At 48.1% G+C, this 15,872-nt stretch overlaps 1 protein-coding gene across 1 annotated transcript in view; it reads left to right on the top strand.

The window, feature by feature from the left end:
- The window catches only part of GDI2 (GDP dissociation inhibitor 2), a 404,570-nt gene that overhangs the window by 288,892 nt on the left and 99,806 nt on the right, over positions 1-15,872 (top strand). The window contains exon 9 of the mRNA XM_069629650.1: positions 8,244-8,388. Coding sequence (XP_069485751.1) covers positions 8,244-8,388 — 145 coding nt within the window. The remainder of the gene's footprint in view (positions 1-8,243; positions 8,389-15,872) is intronic.

Genomic DNA, 15,872 nt, shown 5'->3' with positions numbered 1-15,872 from the left:
GGAACAGTGGTAATTGGTCTATAGTTGATAGGGATGGCAGGGTCTAGTGTTTTTTAAGCAGGGGGAAGGACCCAGGATTCTTTGAGGTTATTAGGTACTGTATTGGTTTTAAAGGAGGCGTTTATAAGCTTGGAGATAAATGGGGCAAGGTCTCTAGCCGCATCCTTTATAATTTGTGCCGGGCAATTGTCGCCCTTGCAGTTAGATGGTTTTAGAGAGAGAATCATTTTTTCTGTGTCAAGAATAGAGATTTCTTTAAAGGTAAATGGTGTAGTTGTGTTACACCCTGTGTCAAGGGATGGTTGTTTCTCAGAGGGGGGTCAGAGAGGCTTTTTGAATTGATATTTTTTGAGGGAGTGTAGTGATTTTGTTTAGGAGGGCTTTTTGAATTGCAGTGCACCATGGCTTGTCCTTCGGGACTGCGTCTGCCGGTGGAGTTGGGGCTTCTATTTCACGTAGGATGGAGAACAGTTCCTTAGTATTGGAGCTAGCTTTTGCAATTCTGCAATTTTCTTTTCTGTAATCTTAACTATTTAAGTTGAGGTGTGAACAATGCGTCGAGGTGGGATTTTTGTCTGGCTTTGCGCATTTTTAGTGGGGTGGTTGAGTCCAAGGCTTGGGACATGGCAGCATTGAAGATTTCCACTAGAGATTTAGGGTCAGGAGGTAAGGATTTAGGCATTCTTAGCAGTATCGTTAACATCTTAGCTTCAAACTTCTCAATTTCTTTTAAAAAGTAGCTTCCCCAGATTTCAGCACCATATAATAAACATGCAACAATCTTTCCCGAATATAACATTAAAACGGTATTTATAGAAAAGTTTCCTTGACTGCCTATAAAATTACTCAACGCCAGCGTCGCTATCATGCTTTTCCTCTGGTTTTCCTGCCAATGTGGCTTCCAACAAAGCTTATTATCAATAATCACACCCAAATATTTATAATGTTCAACAATATCAATTGGTTGTCTGTTAATAGACCACTTACTGGTCTTGTTATTACTGGGTTTGGCTTTGCCAAATAACTTCAGGATCTTAATATTTCCTATGTTAATGATAAAATGATTCTTGGCAGCAAATCTTTCCAATGCATCAAGCTTTAAGTGAAGTCCCTTAGGTGTATAATCTAGTGACAGAAGGTCATCGGCATAACCTAGCCAACTTAACTTGGCTGTTCCGATCTTAATGTTGGATATATAAGGTTCTAGGTCATCGCTCATGATATCAGCAAAGAGATTGAAAAGCGCGACTGCTAATATGCAGCCTTGTTTAACTCCTTGCGATGTTGCTATAGATTGTCTGCCTTTTGCATCTAGACAAACTCTTACAGATGCATCGCTATATAGTAGTTGTATCATATATAATAGTCCCAGAGAAATACCCCAGGCTAGTAACTTAGCAAAGACTCGCCCACGTACAAGTGTGTCTAAAGCTGCAGTAAAGTCTATAAAAGCTACATATACTGGCAGCCTACGACATTTCCAAGAATATTAAATAGCGGCCACTAAGATCGCAATGTTATGTTATGTGAAGTAGATGAACCTAATGTAAAACCTGATTGATAAGAAGGCAAAATTTGGTGAGTGGTGATCCACTGATTTGGTTCTATACAAAAGGATTTTGGCAAACATTTTTGCAGGGATGTCGAGCATCACCAACATCCTATGATTAGCTGGATCTTTCCACTCTCCCTTTTTATAGATGGGTAATATTATGCTTCTCTGCCATGATTCCGGGATCTGACCATAAATACCTATCCATTGGAATACTATATTTAATACTCAAGCACATTTATCAGGTGATAATCGCAGCAGAGCATTGTACGTCCCATCGGGGCCTACTGCTCTCGAATTGTGTAGATTCTTGATTCATTTTGTTAAGGTTTCAAGTGTGTATGTACCACGCCATACAGTTACTTCACCCGGGCCACTTGCATCATCAACCGCTTTTGTGCCTAGTGGCTTCTTCACATGGGCTACCCAATCACACTCAGACACACTATTGAGCAAATACTCAACGTAACAACTCTACAATAAATCCTCACGGCCTGCCACCAGTGTTAGGCAAGATTGTATGCAGTACCCTGTGGGAGACTACACCAGCCTTGTCCTCATGGCAGTAGTTAACCCAACCTTTGGTATAAGCATGTACTACACAAGTTGATAGTGACTGAGCAGCCAGGCTTATCTCAGATGGGAGGGTGGGGGTCAATGTGAGCTGTAGGGTTGCAACACAGTTTCACAGTGACGGTTATTCAAATAAACCTTTACACACAAGGTGTCTTGACTAGATCATTATTAATGTATTTAAGTCAGTTGAATAAGCTTTCTTTAGAAGGGAGGAAATATATGTAACACAAAAATAGTTTCTTTAAATCAGTAGATACCCGTTTGGGATGGCACACTGTCAATTCCTAAACCCTGAGGTGACTTAAATAACTAGGACACTGTGGACATTGATTTATCACTGGCACATTTAGAGTAATACTGAGTGGAGTGTCAAAAGAGGGAGAAGAGGGAATAAAACAATGGTTAACACATATTCTTAAGCAGGTAAGTACTTTTGAAACCTCCAATGCAAAGTAAATTAACCCTTTCCCGGCCCCACAAGTTATCTGATGTGTGCCTTTTGTTGAGGGATAGTTAAAGCACAAATGATGAGAAGGAAGCAAGGACAGCCAATGTTAGTTGTGCTAAAGTCTAGGTGAGCTGAAGCACTTCTTGTAGGTGTTAGGCAAAGTTTGTATGCAGTACCCTCTGGGACCATTACACACAACTAGGACTACAGGTGTAAGCAAAACCAACATTTGGTATAAGTCTGTACCACACAGTTTTTGGTAGCGAGCAGAACAGCCAGGCTTATCTCAATAGGGAATGTGAGCTTATAAGGGTGTTACACAAAGGTCTACAATGCCAAGTATTCAGAAAGACACTTATACTCAAGGTTTCTTGGTAAAGCACGTCTTAATTTATTACACAATCATTTATAAAGCATTCACTAAAGAAGGCAACCAGTATCGCACAAAAATACAATACCGATTACTAAGCAGTTGAGCTCCCTTGAAGTCGGAGCCAAATAGCATTGAAGTAGGAGCAAAATGGCATAAATTGATAAAATGATTTAGTTACTTTAAAACAGTCTAAATAATTTGAGTTAATCAGAGGAGTTTTATTCAATGCAATAGGCAGGCCACAGTCAATGGGCTAATGTCTTGTATATGTAAAAGCGGTACTAGTATTTAAAACGGAAAAGTCTGTGCCACGGTTCTTGGAAGTAGTTCACGGAAGAAAGGTTTGTATGTCGGGTCACAAGCTGACTAGGCCTGCAATTTGCCAAAGTTCCACGAACATTTGCGGTGAGAGGTAAGTTCTCTCGGTCGGGTTTTCACAGTACCTTATTTTGAAGATAAAGATGCAGCTGAAGACTTGTTACTGGCAGTTCCTGCAGATCTCGCTGTTCCTGAGCCTCAGTCGTGGGGACAAGAGGAAGGACGTCGGGACTCCTGCACTGCACGGGGACAAATCACAAAGCTGGCAAATCTTCGGTTGCTTTTCTTCAAGCACACAAGCTGGTGTCCTTCTCCCTGGTTAATCCTAACCAGCTTAGAGAATGGTATCCAGGTGGCTTACGAGTTGATTGGTCCTACCAACTCAAAGGAAGAAGTCGTCCTTGAAGGGGCTTCTCTGTCGAGATGAACTTGGCGATTCGGACCTGCGGCAGGGCTCCTCCAGGCAAAGCAACGGTCCAGTAGTTGCAGCAGCCGTCCTCTTCCAGCTCGTCTTCGGTTCTTTCGTTCCAGTGGTCGACACTGCCTTCCAAGCCAAGAGACTCGCCTTTTAAACAGTTTTCTCCCTTTCATTCCAGCCTAGCTGCCACTCACTCAGCAGGGTGTCTGTCCTTGCCAGCCAGCCAGCCAATCACGCCAGAGTGCCATTGGTTCCCCTGGGAGACTAAGCACAGGGTGTTTCGGGCTCCTCCCTCACTTCCTGCCCACCCCAGACACTCAGACGCCAGAGGCGGGATTCGGTCCTGGCGAAGGAACAAAGGGACCAAACCTGGTTTGGTGTGCAGAGACAAATTCTAGAAGGACCTTTCCAAAAAGAAATGGCGAAAAAAGACTGGGTCTTGTTTAAACAAAGGGGGCTCAGATGCCATCTTGAAAAACATGGCTCCCGCGATTTAATGCTACCGGTGTTCGCGGTTGGGAAAAATGGTAGTTTGTTGTAAAACCACTGCCACCAGCCATTTCGAGAGGAAAGGGTACCATTTGGCTGCTACATAAGTTTCTATACATAGGGCACACTAGGTAACCCCTCCAGCAGTCTATTGTAAGCTAGTGTGTGCTGGGTCTAGGAATTTAAAAAGACTAGTAAAGACAATTTAGCTTTACATTCTCTGGGAAACAGTAGTTTATCCGAGAGAAGGTATTTACACATTGGGAGAGCCTAGAAGGGCTTCCCTGTGTTACTGCATGAAAAGATGATGCCTATGGAGTTATCTTAAAACACCATAATCAAAGAACACAAAAGTAAAACACACATCAAAATACATGAGTGGGGAAAAAAGGCTCACTCTCTCTCCAGGTAAAAAAAAATCAAGTCCTCAAAATCCAGCAAAGTTGCTGGGGGTCTGAGGTGAAGGGAATGAGCACTTTTATGAGAATTCTCCCTAACAGTAGGTAAGTAAATGTCTTGCACAATGTTTTTAGTAGTCTTTCTTGAGCATGAAATCACTATAGGGCCACAAGCTGGGAGGCTTGTGGGGGGCAAAGCTGCAAGCAACCTGCAAAATCAACTGTTAGGCAAGATTGTATGCATTACCCTTAGGGTGCACTACAACAACCCTGACCACCTGGCAGTAGTAACACAACCTTTGATACAAGTCTGTACTACACAGGTTGGTAGTGTGGACGAGTAGCCGTGCTTATCTCAAGATGGGGCCAGTGTGAGCTGTAGGAGTTACACAGTGGTGTTCAGTGACGAGCATTCAAGCAGACACACGCATGGTTTCTTGATGGAACAATTATTAATTTATTTACCAGTCAGTTAATGTAAGCCTTCTTCAGAAGGGAGCACTATAAAAGACCGCACAAATATAATTCAAAATTATACACTCTCAAGTTCAGAATCTGTAAATACCCATTTGGGATGGCATAGAGCAGAGACCTAAACCCACAGGTGACTGACCTCAATTGCTAGGGTGCTGTTGACATTAATTTATTACTGTTGGCATTCAGAATTAGTTTAGAGCAAGCAAAAAAGAAAATATTATTAGGGCAAACAAAATTCCACAAATATTTTTTAAGCAGGCAAATACTTTCAGATCCCCCAATAAGTCATTCAGTTAAAACAGGCTAAGCCAAAGTCAATAGGCAAGAGTCTATATGGGCTGAAGCACTTCTTTGAAGGTAAGTAGAAAAGTCTTTGCACAATGTTTCAGAAGTCTTTGGAGAAAAAGATGAATCGATGTAGGACCACAGGCTGTTTGACCTGTGAGTAGTAAAAGATGCAAGCAACTCTACAGCAAGAGGTAAGTTCTCTCAGACTTTGTACAGTACCTTTAAAATGAAGAAAAGATGCAGCAAATCACTCCTGTTCCTGTGCAGCTCTGCAGATCTCACTGTTCCTGAGCCTCACCTGTGGGGACAAGATGGACATCGGGGGACTCCTGCACTGCGACGGTCAAAACCTGCAACCGGCAAACTTCACTTCCAGTGGTTGTTCAGTGTTTCAGCTGCTCGTGTCTACTGCAAATAGCAACACCGCAGTTCCTGGCTGTCGAGATGGACTTTCCTTGCTTCTGGGGTCCCGCATTCTGTTGAGGGGGCTCGGTCTCAGTCAGTCCTACTTCCTGGGAGTCCAAAGAATCTTCCAAAATCTCTAGGCCAGTTTAAAAGCAACGCACACAATCTGGTGTTCCTCTCCCTGGCTATACGGTTTCCTGCACTCTGTGGAAATTCAACCAGCTCTGAGATGGATGTCTAGGTGGCTTACTTTGGAGTAGATTGGTCCCACCAACTCAAGGGGACAAGTCCTTGCAGGGGCTTCTGTCGATGCAAACTTGGCGTTTCAGCACTGCAGCAGGGCTTCACCGGGCAAACCAACGATCCAGGAGTTGCATCAGGTGTCCTCTTCAAGTTATTCTTTGGTTCCATCGTCCAATGGCCGACTATGCCTTCCAAGTCAAGACTCTCCTTTTATACAGCTCTCGCCCTTTCATTCCAGCCTAGCTGTCAGTCACCCAGCAGGGTGGCTGTCCTTGCCGGACCGTCAGTGGGTCAATCATCAGTTTATTTGGGTCTCCTAGGAGACTAAGCGCAGGGAGTTTTGGGCACCTCCCTCACTTCCTGGCTACCCCAGACACCCTGGAGCCAGAGGCAGGCTTCACTTGTGAACCCCGCCAAAGACAAAACGAAGAAAGGGACCAAACCTGGTTTGGCGTGCAGAGTAAATCTCAAGAAGGACCTTTCCACAAAGAAATGGCGAAAACATTTTGACAAAAATGGCACCCTTGGGTGCTTATACTGCAGCTGCGAACGCAGCCTGTGGTAAATGCACACCCCGGTAGTGAAAACGAAACCACTGCCACCAGCCATTAGAGAGGAAAGGGTAAAATAAAAATGTTAGATGAGAAGTTAGACAAAAGGGGATACTAGGTAACCCCTCCAGAACCCTATTGTAAGATAGTGTGTGCTTTGTCTAGAAAGTTACAAATGTAAGTAAAGTCAATTTCGCTTTACTGCTCTGGTTCTGGGAAACAGTAGTTTATCCAAGAGAAGGTGTTTAAACCTTGGGGAAATCTAAGAGGCTTCCCCGTGTCGCTGTACTAAAGGTGCTGTGTGCCACAATGTAAAAGATGATGCCTATGGAGTTTGTCAGACTCCATAACCAAAATCACATTAAAATACATGAGAAAGTGGGGAAAAGGGTCTCACTCTCTCCAGGTTAAAATAATCAAGTACTCAAAATCCAGCAAAGTTGCTGGGGGTCTCTAAGGTAGAGGGAATTGGCACATTTCTGAGAATTCTCCCTAACATCAACCAAGACAAGTCCCAACTGAGAACTAGCAAGGCTATACAACAAGAGTTAAGTCCCCTTAGTTTTACAGTACCTTTGGTTAGAAGAAATGGTTCCAGCTGGTTTCTGTCCTGTGCAGGTCTGCAGATCCTGTGTTCCTGGGCCTCAGTCGTGGGGAGAAGAGGGAGGACGTCGGGGGACTCCTGCAATACGAATGGAAGGTCGGCGGCAGCAATGGAAGAAGGATTCTGAAGAAGAACTTGGAAGAGATGCCTGCTGCAACTCCTGGACTGTTATTTTGCCTGGTGAAGCCCTGCTGCTGTGCGTAAGCTCTGAATTCGCCTCGACTAGAGAAGCCACGAGTAAATCTCAAGAAGGACCTTTCCAACAAGAAATGGCGAAAAAAGAAGATTGGGGCCATTTTTACAAAATGGGCACCGATAGGTACTTGCCTGCAGCTGCAATTGCAGCCCGCGGTAGAAGCACTCAAATGGTAGTAAAAAGTAAACTGCTGCCACCAGCCATTAATTGTAGGAAAGGTAACATAAAAATGTAACATGAAAAACTAGACAATGGGGATACTAAGTAACCCCTCCAGCACCCAATTGGAAGATGGTGTGTGCTGGGTCTAGAAAGTTAAAAAATGTGAAGTCAATTTCTCTTCACTGCTCTTGGAAACAGTAGTTTCACCAAGAGAAGGTATTGAAACCTTTGGGAAATCTAAGCCTGAAAAGGTTTCCCTGTGGCACTGCACTGAATGTGCTTTGTGTCACAATGTAAAGATGATGCCTATGGAGCTTGTCAGACTCCAAAGTCAAAAGAAACAGATTCCAAATCACAGAAAAATACATGTGAGAGTGGGGAAACGGTTCACTCTCTCTAGGTTAGAAATTAAAAGTACCAAAGTCCAGCAAAAAGAGCTGAGGGCCTCTAAGTTAGAAGGGAATTGGCACATTTCTGAGAATTCTGCCCAACACCCACATAATTACTTTTAAGTGCAACCAAGTGCTAGGCTGAACAGTTCTTCCAGTGTAAGTGCAATTCATGTGCTAACCCACAGATATCCAGACTACAAGCCTCTTAAAGGGACGAGTCACTGGAATAGAATTAACTTTTTAAGGCTTGCCTAGGTTTTCCCCCAAAGAAATTACATGTGTTCATTTTGCTAACAAAAAAGGATTTAACAGTTTGAGAATAACCCGCTTTTTTTATACCCAATTTCTTTCAGATATTTATGTTTGCATGATTTCTTATGCACACAATGTGGCAGCACAAGGAAAATACATCGCAATTGTCAGTACTACTGTGGAAACCAGTGATCCCGAAAAGGAAATCCGACCTGCTTTGGAACTCCTGGAGCCAATTGAACAGAAGTAGGAGTTCTTCATTTACATATATGCTTATTTCCTTAGTCATGAAATGAAGCATAGTTCCTTTTTGTAGTCTTAAGTTTGGCTTTTTATTTGTTGCCAACATTGTTGCTACATTGTGTGTAATGTAAGCTCGGAAAATAAATGTGTTTTTTCCTGTAATGCTAGCCAACGATATGACTATTATAGTTGCAGTCTAATAAATGTTGAATGAGATGTGGGGTCCGCCTTTTTCAGAGCGCTACCTATAAGCAAAAACTATAGAGTACAGATGGAGAGAAATGGCATGAGGGACACAAAGCTTGTAGGTGTTTGGTTATTTACGCACCTATTGACTGACCATGGCCATGCTAATCCCTATGGGCATTCCCAGCCAGTTCCTTTCCCTCCCCACCCAAAACACAACCTCATGGGAACTCTGAGAGCTGGCATTATTCAATCCTTAGAGTCAAACTTTGCACTCCCAAGTGCTTACCATTGTTTTTTCAAAGCAGTCTTCTGAGTTAATGATTTAATTGGTTTTGTAAACGCGATATTGGTGCAATAAAAATGTCTTGACCAGGTCTGCCTTCAGCCACTCGATTTATGAGCACTTTGCATTTCTTTCAATGAAGGCCCGTTAAAAACTATCATTGCGAGACAAGATGGCTGCTGGTGCAGAGTAGACACTACCTTGTGGGCTCTGCGTGTTCTCCTGGAAATGAAACCAGCCCCTGCTGGTATGAAGAGCTGAGGCGTTATAATTCCTCTTCCCCCTTCACTAGCACCAAGGGAACCCGTTTGGGAGCGTGGGGAAGGGGCTCGAAAACTGGATCATGGCGAAACTCCAACCCCGGTGAGGAGCGGGGGATACCTTGTGTCCTGGGGTCGGCAACCCGACTGCAGCGCGGCCATGCTGGATGAATCTTCCAGGAGGAGGGAGCGGAAGTGAGTAGAATGCTGGATCAGAGAGCCCCAGAGTCTGCGTCTGGTGAAGCAAGGGTGCCATGGGGAGGTGGGGTGTCCCCGGCGTAGAAGCAGCACCATGATGAGCCTGGAGAGGCCTGTGCGGCCTCCTGGGCTCCAGGCCTCTGAAGTGGAAGCACCATCAACTGTTACAGGAGTAACTCAACTGCCAGCATGTAAACCCAGTCTCCAGAAAGAGGGCACCAGCAAAGGGGTGGTGCGAAGTATGGGCCGGGGGGGAACATTTGGAGGCAGTTGAACATTTTCCCGCCCCTCCCCCATAGCACGAATCAGCTTAATTTGAGGGAGTGTGGCGTGAAGTTCCTGAGCCCAGATAGACCACAGGACAAGGGAGCAAACTATGCAAACTGAGGCACATTGTGCTGTTTGGGGTCCTACAGGGACGAGAGACTCAACCAGTGGTGGGCTGGAGCCTGTGGTCGTGTAAGCGAAGAAATCGACGGCGAGGGGATGTCTCAAGACTGACTGACTACATGGATCGGACCTCCTTTGGTGTGTCTGGGCCCCCCAGTGAATCTTGGAGGGGTCAAAGGCAGCACTGGAAAGGCAGTGTGTCCCCACACTCGAGGAGCTAACCAGACAAGATCTCCAGCAGTCTTACGGCCTTCCAAGAATCTCTCATGGCCTAGTTTCAAGTGCAGTTCCAAATGCTGAGATCCAATTTTAAGGCAGCGGTAGCAGACTTGGAGGGCATTGCGTACATTGGCGAACATACTGATACTTTGGAGCAGTACCTACAAGAAATTAGTTAAATACCCGAACAAGATAACTCATCTCGAATTGCAAGCAGAGGAGCTTGAAAATAGATCCAGGATATTCAACATCAGGATTAAAAATCTCCTACCCCGCAGGCCATCATCACCACAGACTCCTCGCTAGAGGGCTGGGGAGCCACCCTGGACGATCTCTCAGTCCACGGCACCTGGACTCAACAGGAGCAGGAATACCACATCAATTGGTTGTAACTGAACACCATCTGGTTAGCGCTGAAAGCTTTCCTACCACTTCTCAGGGGCATGGTTGTCCTCATCCAGACAGACAACTCGACCAGCATGTACTACGTCAACAAGCAGGGAGGCACCAGATCCCCTCCTCTGTGCAGGCTGGCAATCGGCATGTGGGAGTGGGCCCTGGAAAACGACATCTACCTCAGGGCAGTCCACCTCCTTGGGGAATCCAACCTGGAGGCAGGCAGGCTCAGCAGGTTGGGAGCAGAAAATTAAGAGTGGCAGCTAAACAACCTCGTTATTCAGGAGATCTTCAACAGGTGGGGTTATCCCCAGGTGGATCTCTTTGCCACCTGACACAAGAAGTACCCTCAGTTCGCCTCAAGGCCCCGGCTCCCCAGATGACGCATTTCGGTTTCAGTGGGATGACATGAAGGCTTATGCCTTCCCGCCCACTTCGCTGATTCAGTGATTTGCAAGATCAAGGAGTCTCGCAAACTCCTCATTTTAATAGCTCCATGGTGGCCAACCAGCCCATGGTTTTCGGAGCTGCTCAGCCCCTCAGATGCCTCTGATTCACCTCCTGACGGGCCCAGCACATCTTCTGGTGCAGCAGGGGGCAGGGTCATCTACCCTGCGCCACAGAAGCTAGCCCTTACAGTGTGGTACCAGAGCAGGTAATGCTGCGGCACCTCAGCCTCTCACAGGCTAATCTGGAAATCATATAGGGGGCAAGGAGCAAGTCTACCAGGGCCCATTATAAAAGCGAATGGACCGGATTCTGCCACTGGGTAGACTCAAAGGAAATTGACCCCCTGGCATGTATTTTGGACAACGCGCTCTCCTTTTCGGCGTTCCTCGCCTCCTCTGGTGTGCAGGTGGACACCTGCCGTACATACCTCACAGCCAAAAGGGTTTACAGCAACTCAGAGGAGGGCATCTTTTCCTCCTCCAATCCTATAGTCAAACATTTGGCGGGGCTCGCAAGGCTCTACCCACCCATCTAGAGGCCACACTTCGTGTGGGACCTTAACATGGTCTTGGGCGCCCTGGTGCACAAACAGTTCGAGCCACTGGGGTCTGTGGACATCTGGCTGGTCACCATCAAGACGGCCTTACTAGACGTCCTCACCTTGGCTCGTAGAGTCAGCGAGATCCAGGCGCTGGTCGCCTCTGAACCATATACTACGTTTCACAGGGACAAGGTAGTCCTGCGGACACACCCAGCATTTCTGCCCAAGATGCCGTCTGCTTTCCACTTGAACGAGGAAATAGTCCTTCCTGCGTTCTTTGCCGATCCTAAGGACAAAGCAGAGAGTACTGCACTGCCTGGATGTCGGGCGTGACCTGAAATTCTACTTGGACAGGACCAAGGGCTTCTGCAAATCGGACGCCCTGTTTGTCACTTTCAGAGGCTCAAGACCAGGCTATCGGGCCTCCATATCCCGCTGGATGTTCTCGGCCATCAAAGAAACGTACGAGGACCAGCACAAGCCTCTTCTGGCCAACATGCATGCCCACGCAGTCAGGGCCAAGGCAACGGCCATCGCATTCCAGCGTCATATCCCTTGACAAGTCATAAGCAGGGCGGCCACTTGGGCCACCCCCTCGGCTTTGGATGCCGGCTCTAGGTCATATGCAGCTTTCGGACAGGCGGTTCTCGGGAACCTATTTGCTTAAGGAGGGTCTCATCTCCACTAGGGGGCTACATTCAGTTGTAATTGCAGTATGGAGGAAAGGGTATGGCACGTAAGAGTAATTAGAGTTTACTCACCGTAGTAGTGACTAACATACTCTTAGTCCCCTTTCCTCCATACGTCCCACCAGCCCCCTCCCCCTAATAATACTGGTGTCATTAAGCAATTTAAAATCTATTGTCGATGCGTCATTGGGGACTGAGGTGTGGCACCGGAGGGCGGAGTCAGGGCAGCGCATGCTCCCAGGGCCGCACCCCTGTGCGCCTCTAAATTTAAAGGGGAAGAAGGTTTTTCTGTTGAAAAAGGTTCTGTATCCCGTCCCTTGGAAGTGACGCCCATGCAGTATGGAGGAAAGGGGACTAAGGACGAAGAGTATGTTAGTCACTACAGTGAGTAACTGATATTACGTCCCGTCCCCTTTCCTCCATACTGTATGGGCGATTACAACTGAATGAAGCCCTAGGGTGGAGAGGAGACCTAGAGGCAGCGTCTAGACAGTAGTCTAGACAGTAGTGCTTGCGAAAAGCCGAAGGGGTGGCCCAGGTGGCTGTCCTGCTGATGACTTGCCACGGAACATGCCGTTAGAACGCGATGGCCACGACTTTGGCTCTGACCGCATGGGCATGCAAATTGGCCGGAACTGGTCTGTGCTGCCCCTCATAGGCTTCCTTGATGATCGTGACCATCCTCCTTGCGATGGAGGCCTTGGAAGCCTGATAACCTGATCTAGAACCACCTGTCCAGGTAGTACTTCAGAGACCGTCTGACATCCAGACAATCCGAAACCCTTTGAGGCTCATCCTTGTGGTCGGCGAAGAAGGTAAGTAACACAATCTCCTCGTTCAGATGGAAGGTGGATGAGACCTTGGGTAGGAAAGCCGGATGCGTCCAGAGGACCACCTTATCCTTGTGGAAAGTGGTGTAGGGCTCTGATGCCACAAGGGGCCTGGATCTCACTGACTCTGCAAGCGGAGGTGAGGCCCACGAGTAGGGCTGTCTTTAGAGTGGCCAGCCTGATGCCCGCTGATGCCATTGGCTCGAAAGGTTTGTGCGCCAAGGCGCTCAACACTACATTGAGGTCCCACACTGGGCGTGGCTTCTTTATAGGCGGGTAGAGGCTGCGGAGGCTCGCCAGATACCACTTGACCACCTGGTTGGAGGAGGAAAAAAGACCCTCTTCCGTATTCCTGTAGGCACCTATGGCTGCCAGATAAGTGCAGCATGTGTTGACCTGCACTCCGGAGTTGGCGAGGTGTGCCGAAAAGGAGAGTACGTCATCCAATGAGTACTTAAGGGGGGTCAATCTCCTAAGAGTTGGCCCAATGACGGAAACTAGACCATTTGCTCTTATGTTGGCTTCTGGTAGTTATGCTTCTTCTGGCACCCTGGATAATCTCCAGGTTAGCATGCGATAGGTTGAAGTGCTAAAGTGACCTGCTCAGGAACCACGCTGCGGGGGCTAGTTTGTGAGGCACAGGGTGGAGAACCCTGCACCCCTGCTGGGTCAGGAGTGGAGCTGGGCCCAGTGCTAGGTGAATGGGGGGGCCTGTCCGATAGGCTGAGCAGCTCGGTGAACCACGGTCTCGCCGGCCACCTTGGAGCGATCAGAATGATGCTCGGGTGACATGATTGTTTTATCCTGCAGATCACCCTGTGAACCAGGGGTGTGGGCTGAAAGCCATATGCAGTCATGTAGCTCCATAGTATCTGGAATGCATTGCCCAGGGAGCCGGGGGCCCTGTCCCTGCCAGGAGGCAAAAGGATCCACTTGGGGGTGCCCCCACCTGAGGAAGATCTCCTTCAGTACCAGGTCGTTCAATTGCGACTCTTAATTGTCTGCCCCCAGTCTGCTGAGCCTGTCCGCCTCCAGGTTGGATTCCCCCGGGAGGTGGACAGCCATGAGATAGATGTCGTTCTGCAGAGCCCATTCCCACATGCTGACCGCGAGGTTGCATAGTGGAGGGGACCTAGTACCGCTCCCCCCGCCCCCCTGCTTGTTGACATAGTACATGCTGATGGAGTTGTCTGTCTGAATAAGCACTGTCTTGACCTCAGAGGGATGAAGGCCTTGAGGGTCAGCCATATGGCCTTCAACTCTAGCCAGTTTATGTGTAACTCCTGCTCCTGTAGGGTCCAGAATCCATGGACGCTATGTCTGTGAGTGGCTCAATCGCCCTCTAGGGAGGAGTCTGTCGTGACAGTGACCTGAGGGAGAGGCTGCCGGAAGGGCTTGCCCCGCCGTAGGTTGCAGTCTGCTGACCACCATGTGAGGTCTGGGTCGAGCGACGTGGGAATGTCCACTGGCTCCGATTGTGAATCCCTCTCTTGATTCCATGAGGCTGTGAAGTGCAGCTGCAGTCTCCTCTTACAGAGTCTTGTGTAAGGGCAACTAACAGGACGCCACCATGATATCCAGTAGGTGCTGGTACCACCAGGCTGAGAACACAGACCTGGAGAGGAAGTGAGTAGTGGCTCTCTTGATGGCCGTGACCTTGTCCTCGAAGGGAAAGCCCCCTCGGAGCCGGTGTCCCAGATGAGGCCCAGGATCGTCCGCTTCTGTGTAGGTTACAGCTGAGACTTCTTGAGATTTGATAGTAAACACCAGGTTGTGGAGTGTGTTCATAAGCATGGAGGTGTGCAGAACCGCCTCCGGAGATGAGGCCCGGAAGAGCCAGTTGTCCAGTTATGGGTAGACATGGTGGCCCTGGGCCCGGAGGAGAGCAGCCACCGCGTTAATCTGGTAAATACTGTGGGGGCTGAATTGAGGCCGAATGGTAGCACCTTGTATTGGAAATGGCAGCCCATAATCCTGAAGCGCAGAAAGGACCGATGTGACTGCCAAATCGGGATGTGTAGGTATGCGTCCTTCAGGTCCAGGGAGCCCATCCAGTCTCCCCTGTTCAGTGTCTCCGCAATGAGAGCTGGCATAACCATCTTGAATTTTTGTAGTGGAAGGGAGCGGTTGAGGGTGGAAAGGTCCAACACAACTCTCAGGCCAGCCTGTTTCCTCGGTATGGCGAAAACCCTGGAATAAAAGCCCAATCCTCTCTAAAAGGCTGGGACTTCTTCCACTGCCTGGCTCTCGACGAGTGATCGGATCTCTGCTGACTGAGTTGCTGCTCCAATCTGTAGTAGATGAGAGGAGGGGAGTAGGGAGGAGAGGAAGAGACTGGAAAGCGGTACCCCGTGGAGACTACAGGGAGGATCCAGGGTTCAGAAAGGTTTTGGTGCCAAAATTGCATGTGGAAGGCAAGCCTGCCCCCCACCGGAGACACATGGACCCGGAGGGGCGCGTCATGCCTTTTTTCCCTCCGATGCTGTTGCAGAAGAGGGGGATTGGAAGAAGCCCTTGGCCCCCCCCCTCCTCCCCATTTGTTTCCACCGATGCAGACTCTGTGAACGGTCAGGTTGTCTGGATCTCTGTTCTTTGAAGCCTCAGAACCCTCCAGATGGCTGCCCCTTGTCGGAGCGTTGATTGGAATGGGTGTACGCCTTCGGCGTTGCCATCGTAAGAATAGACAAAGACTTGGTAGTTTGTGAACTGGTCTTCTTTTTATCAAATTCTTCGTCCGTGGTGGAGTGGAAGAGGTCACTACCCTCGAATTGGAGGTCCAATGCGAGTGCCTGAACGTCCAAGTTAAACGTGGTAGCCCGGAGTCAAGCTGTCCTCATGTCTGTGGCAATGCAGATTGCCCGGCCAGAGTTATCAATATGGGCCACTGCACACTCCATGATGTCCTGTGCTACCAGCCTGGCTTCTCCCAATCCCACTTTGAAGCGAGCCGGGCTTTGTGGCCGAAGTTCCGGTGGGAAGTCCGCAATTTCCTGCCAGAGCCTTTGGTTAACGGCTGCCAGCATGGCATCAGCGTTGGCTTGG

Source organism: Ambystoma mexicanum, chromosome 12 (assembly GCF_040938575.1).
Source record: "Ambystoma mexicanum isolate Mex_15411 chromosome 12, UKY_AmexF1_1, whole genome shotgun sequence".
Taxonomy (NCBI): Eukaryota; Metazoa; Chordata; class Amphibia; order Caudata; family Ambystomatidae; genus Ambystoma; species Ambystoma mexicanum.
Note: the sequence above shows the minus strand (reverse complement) of the source record. Positions and strands in the feature narration are given on the sequence as shown.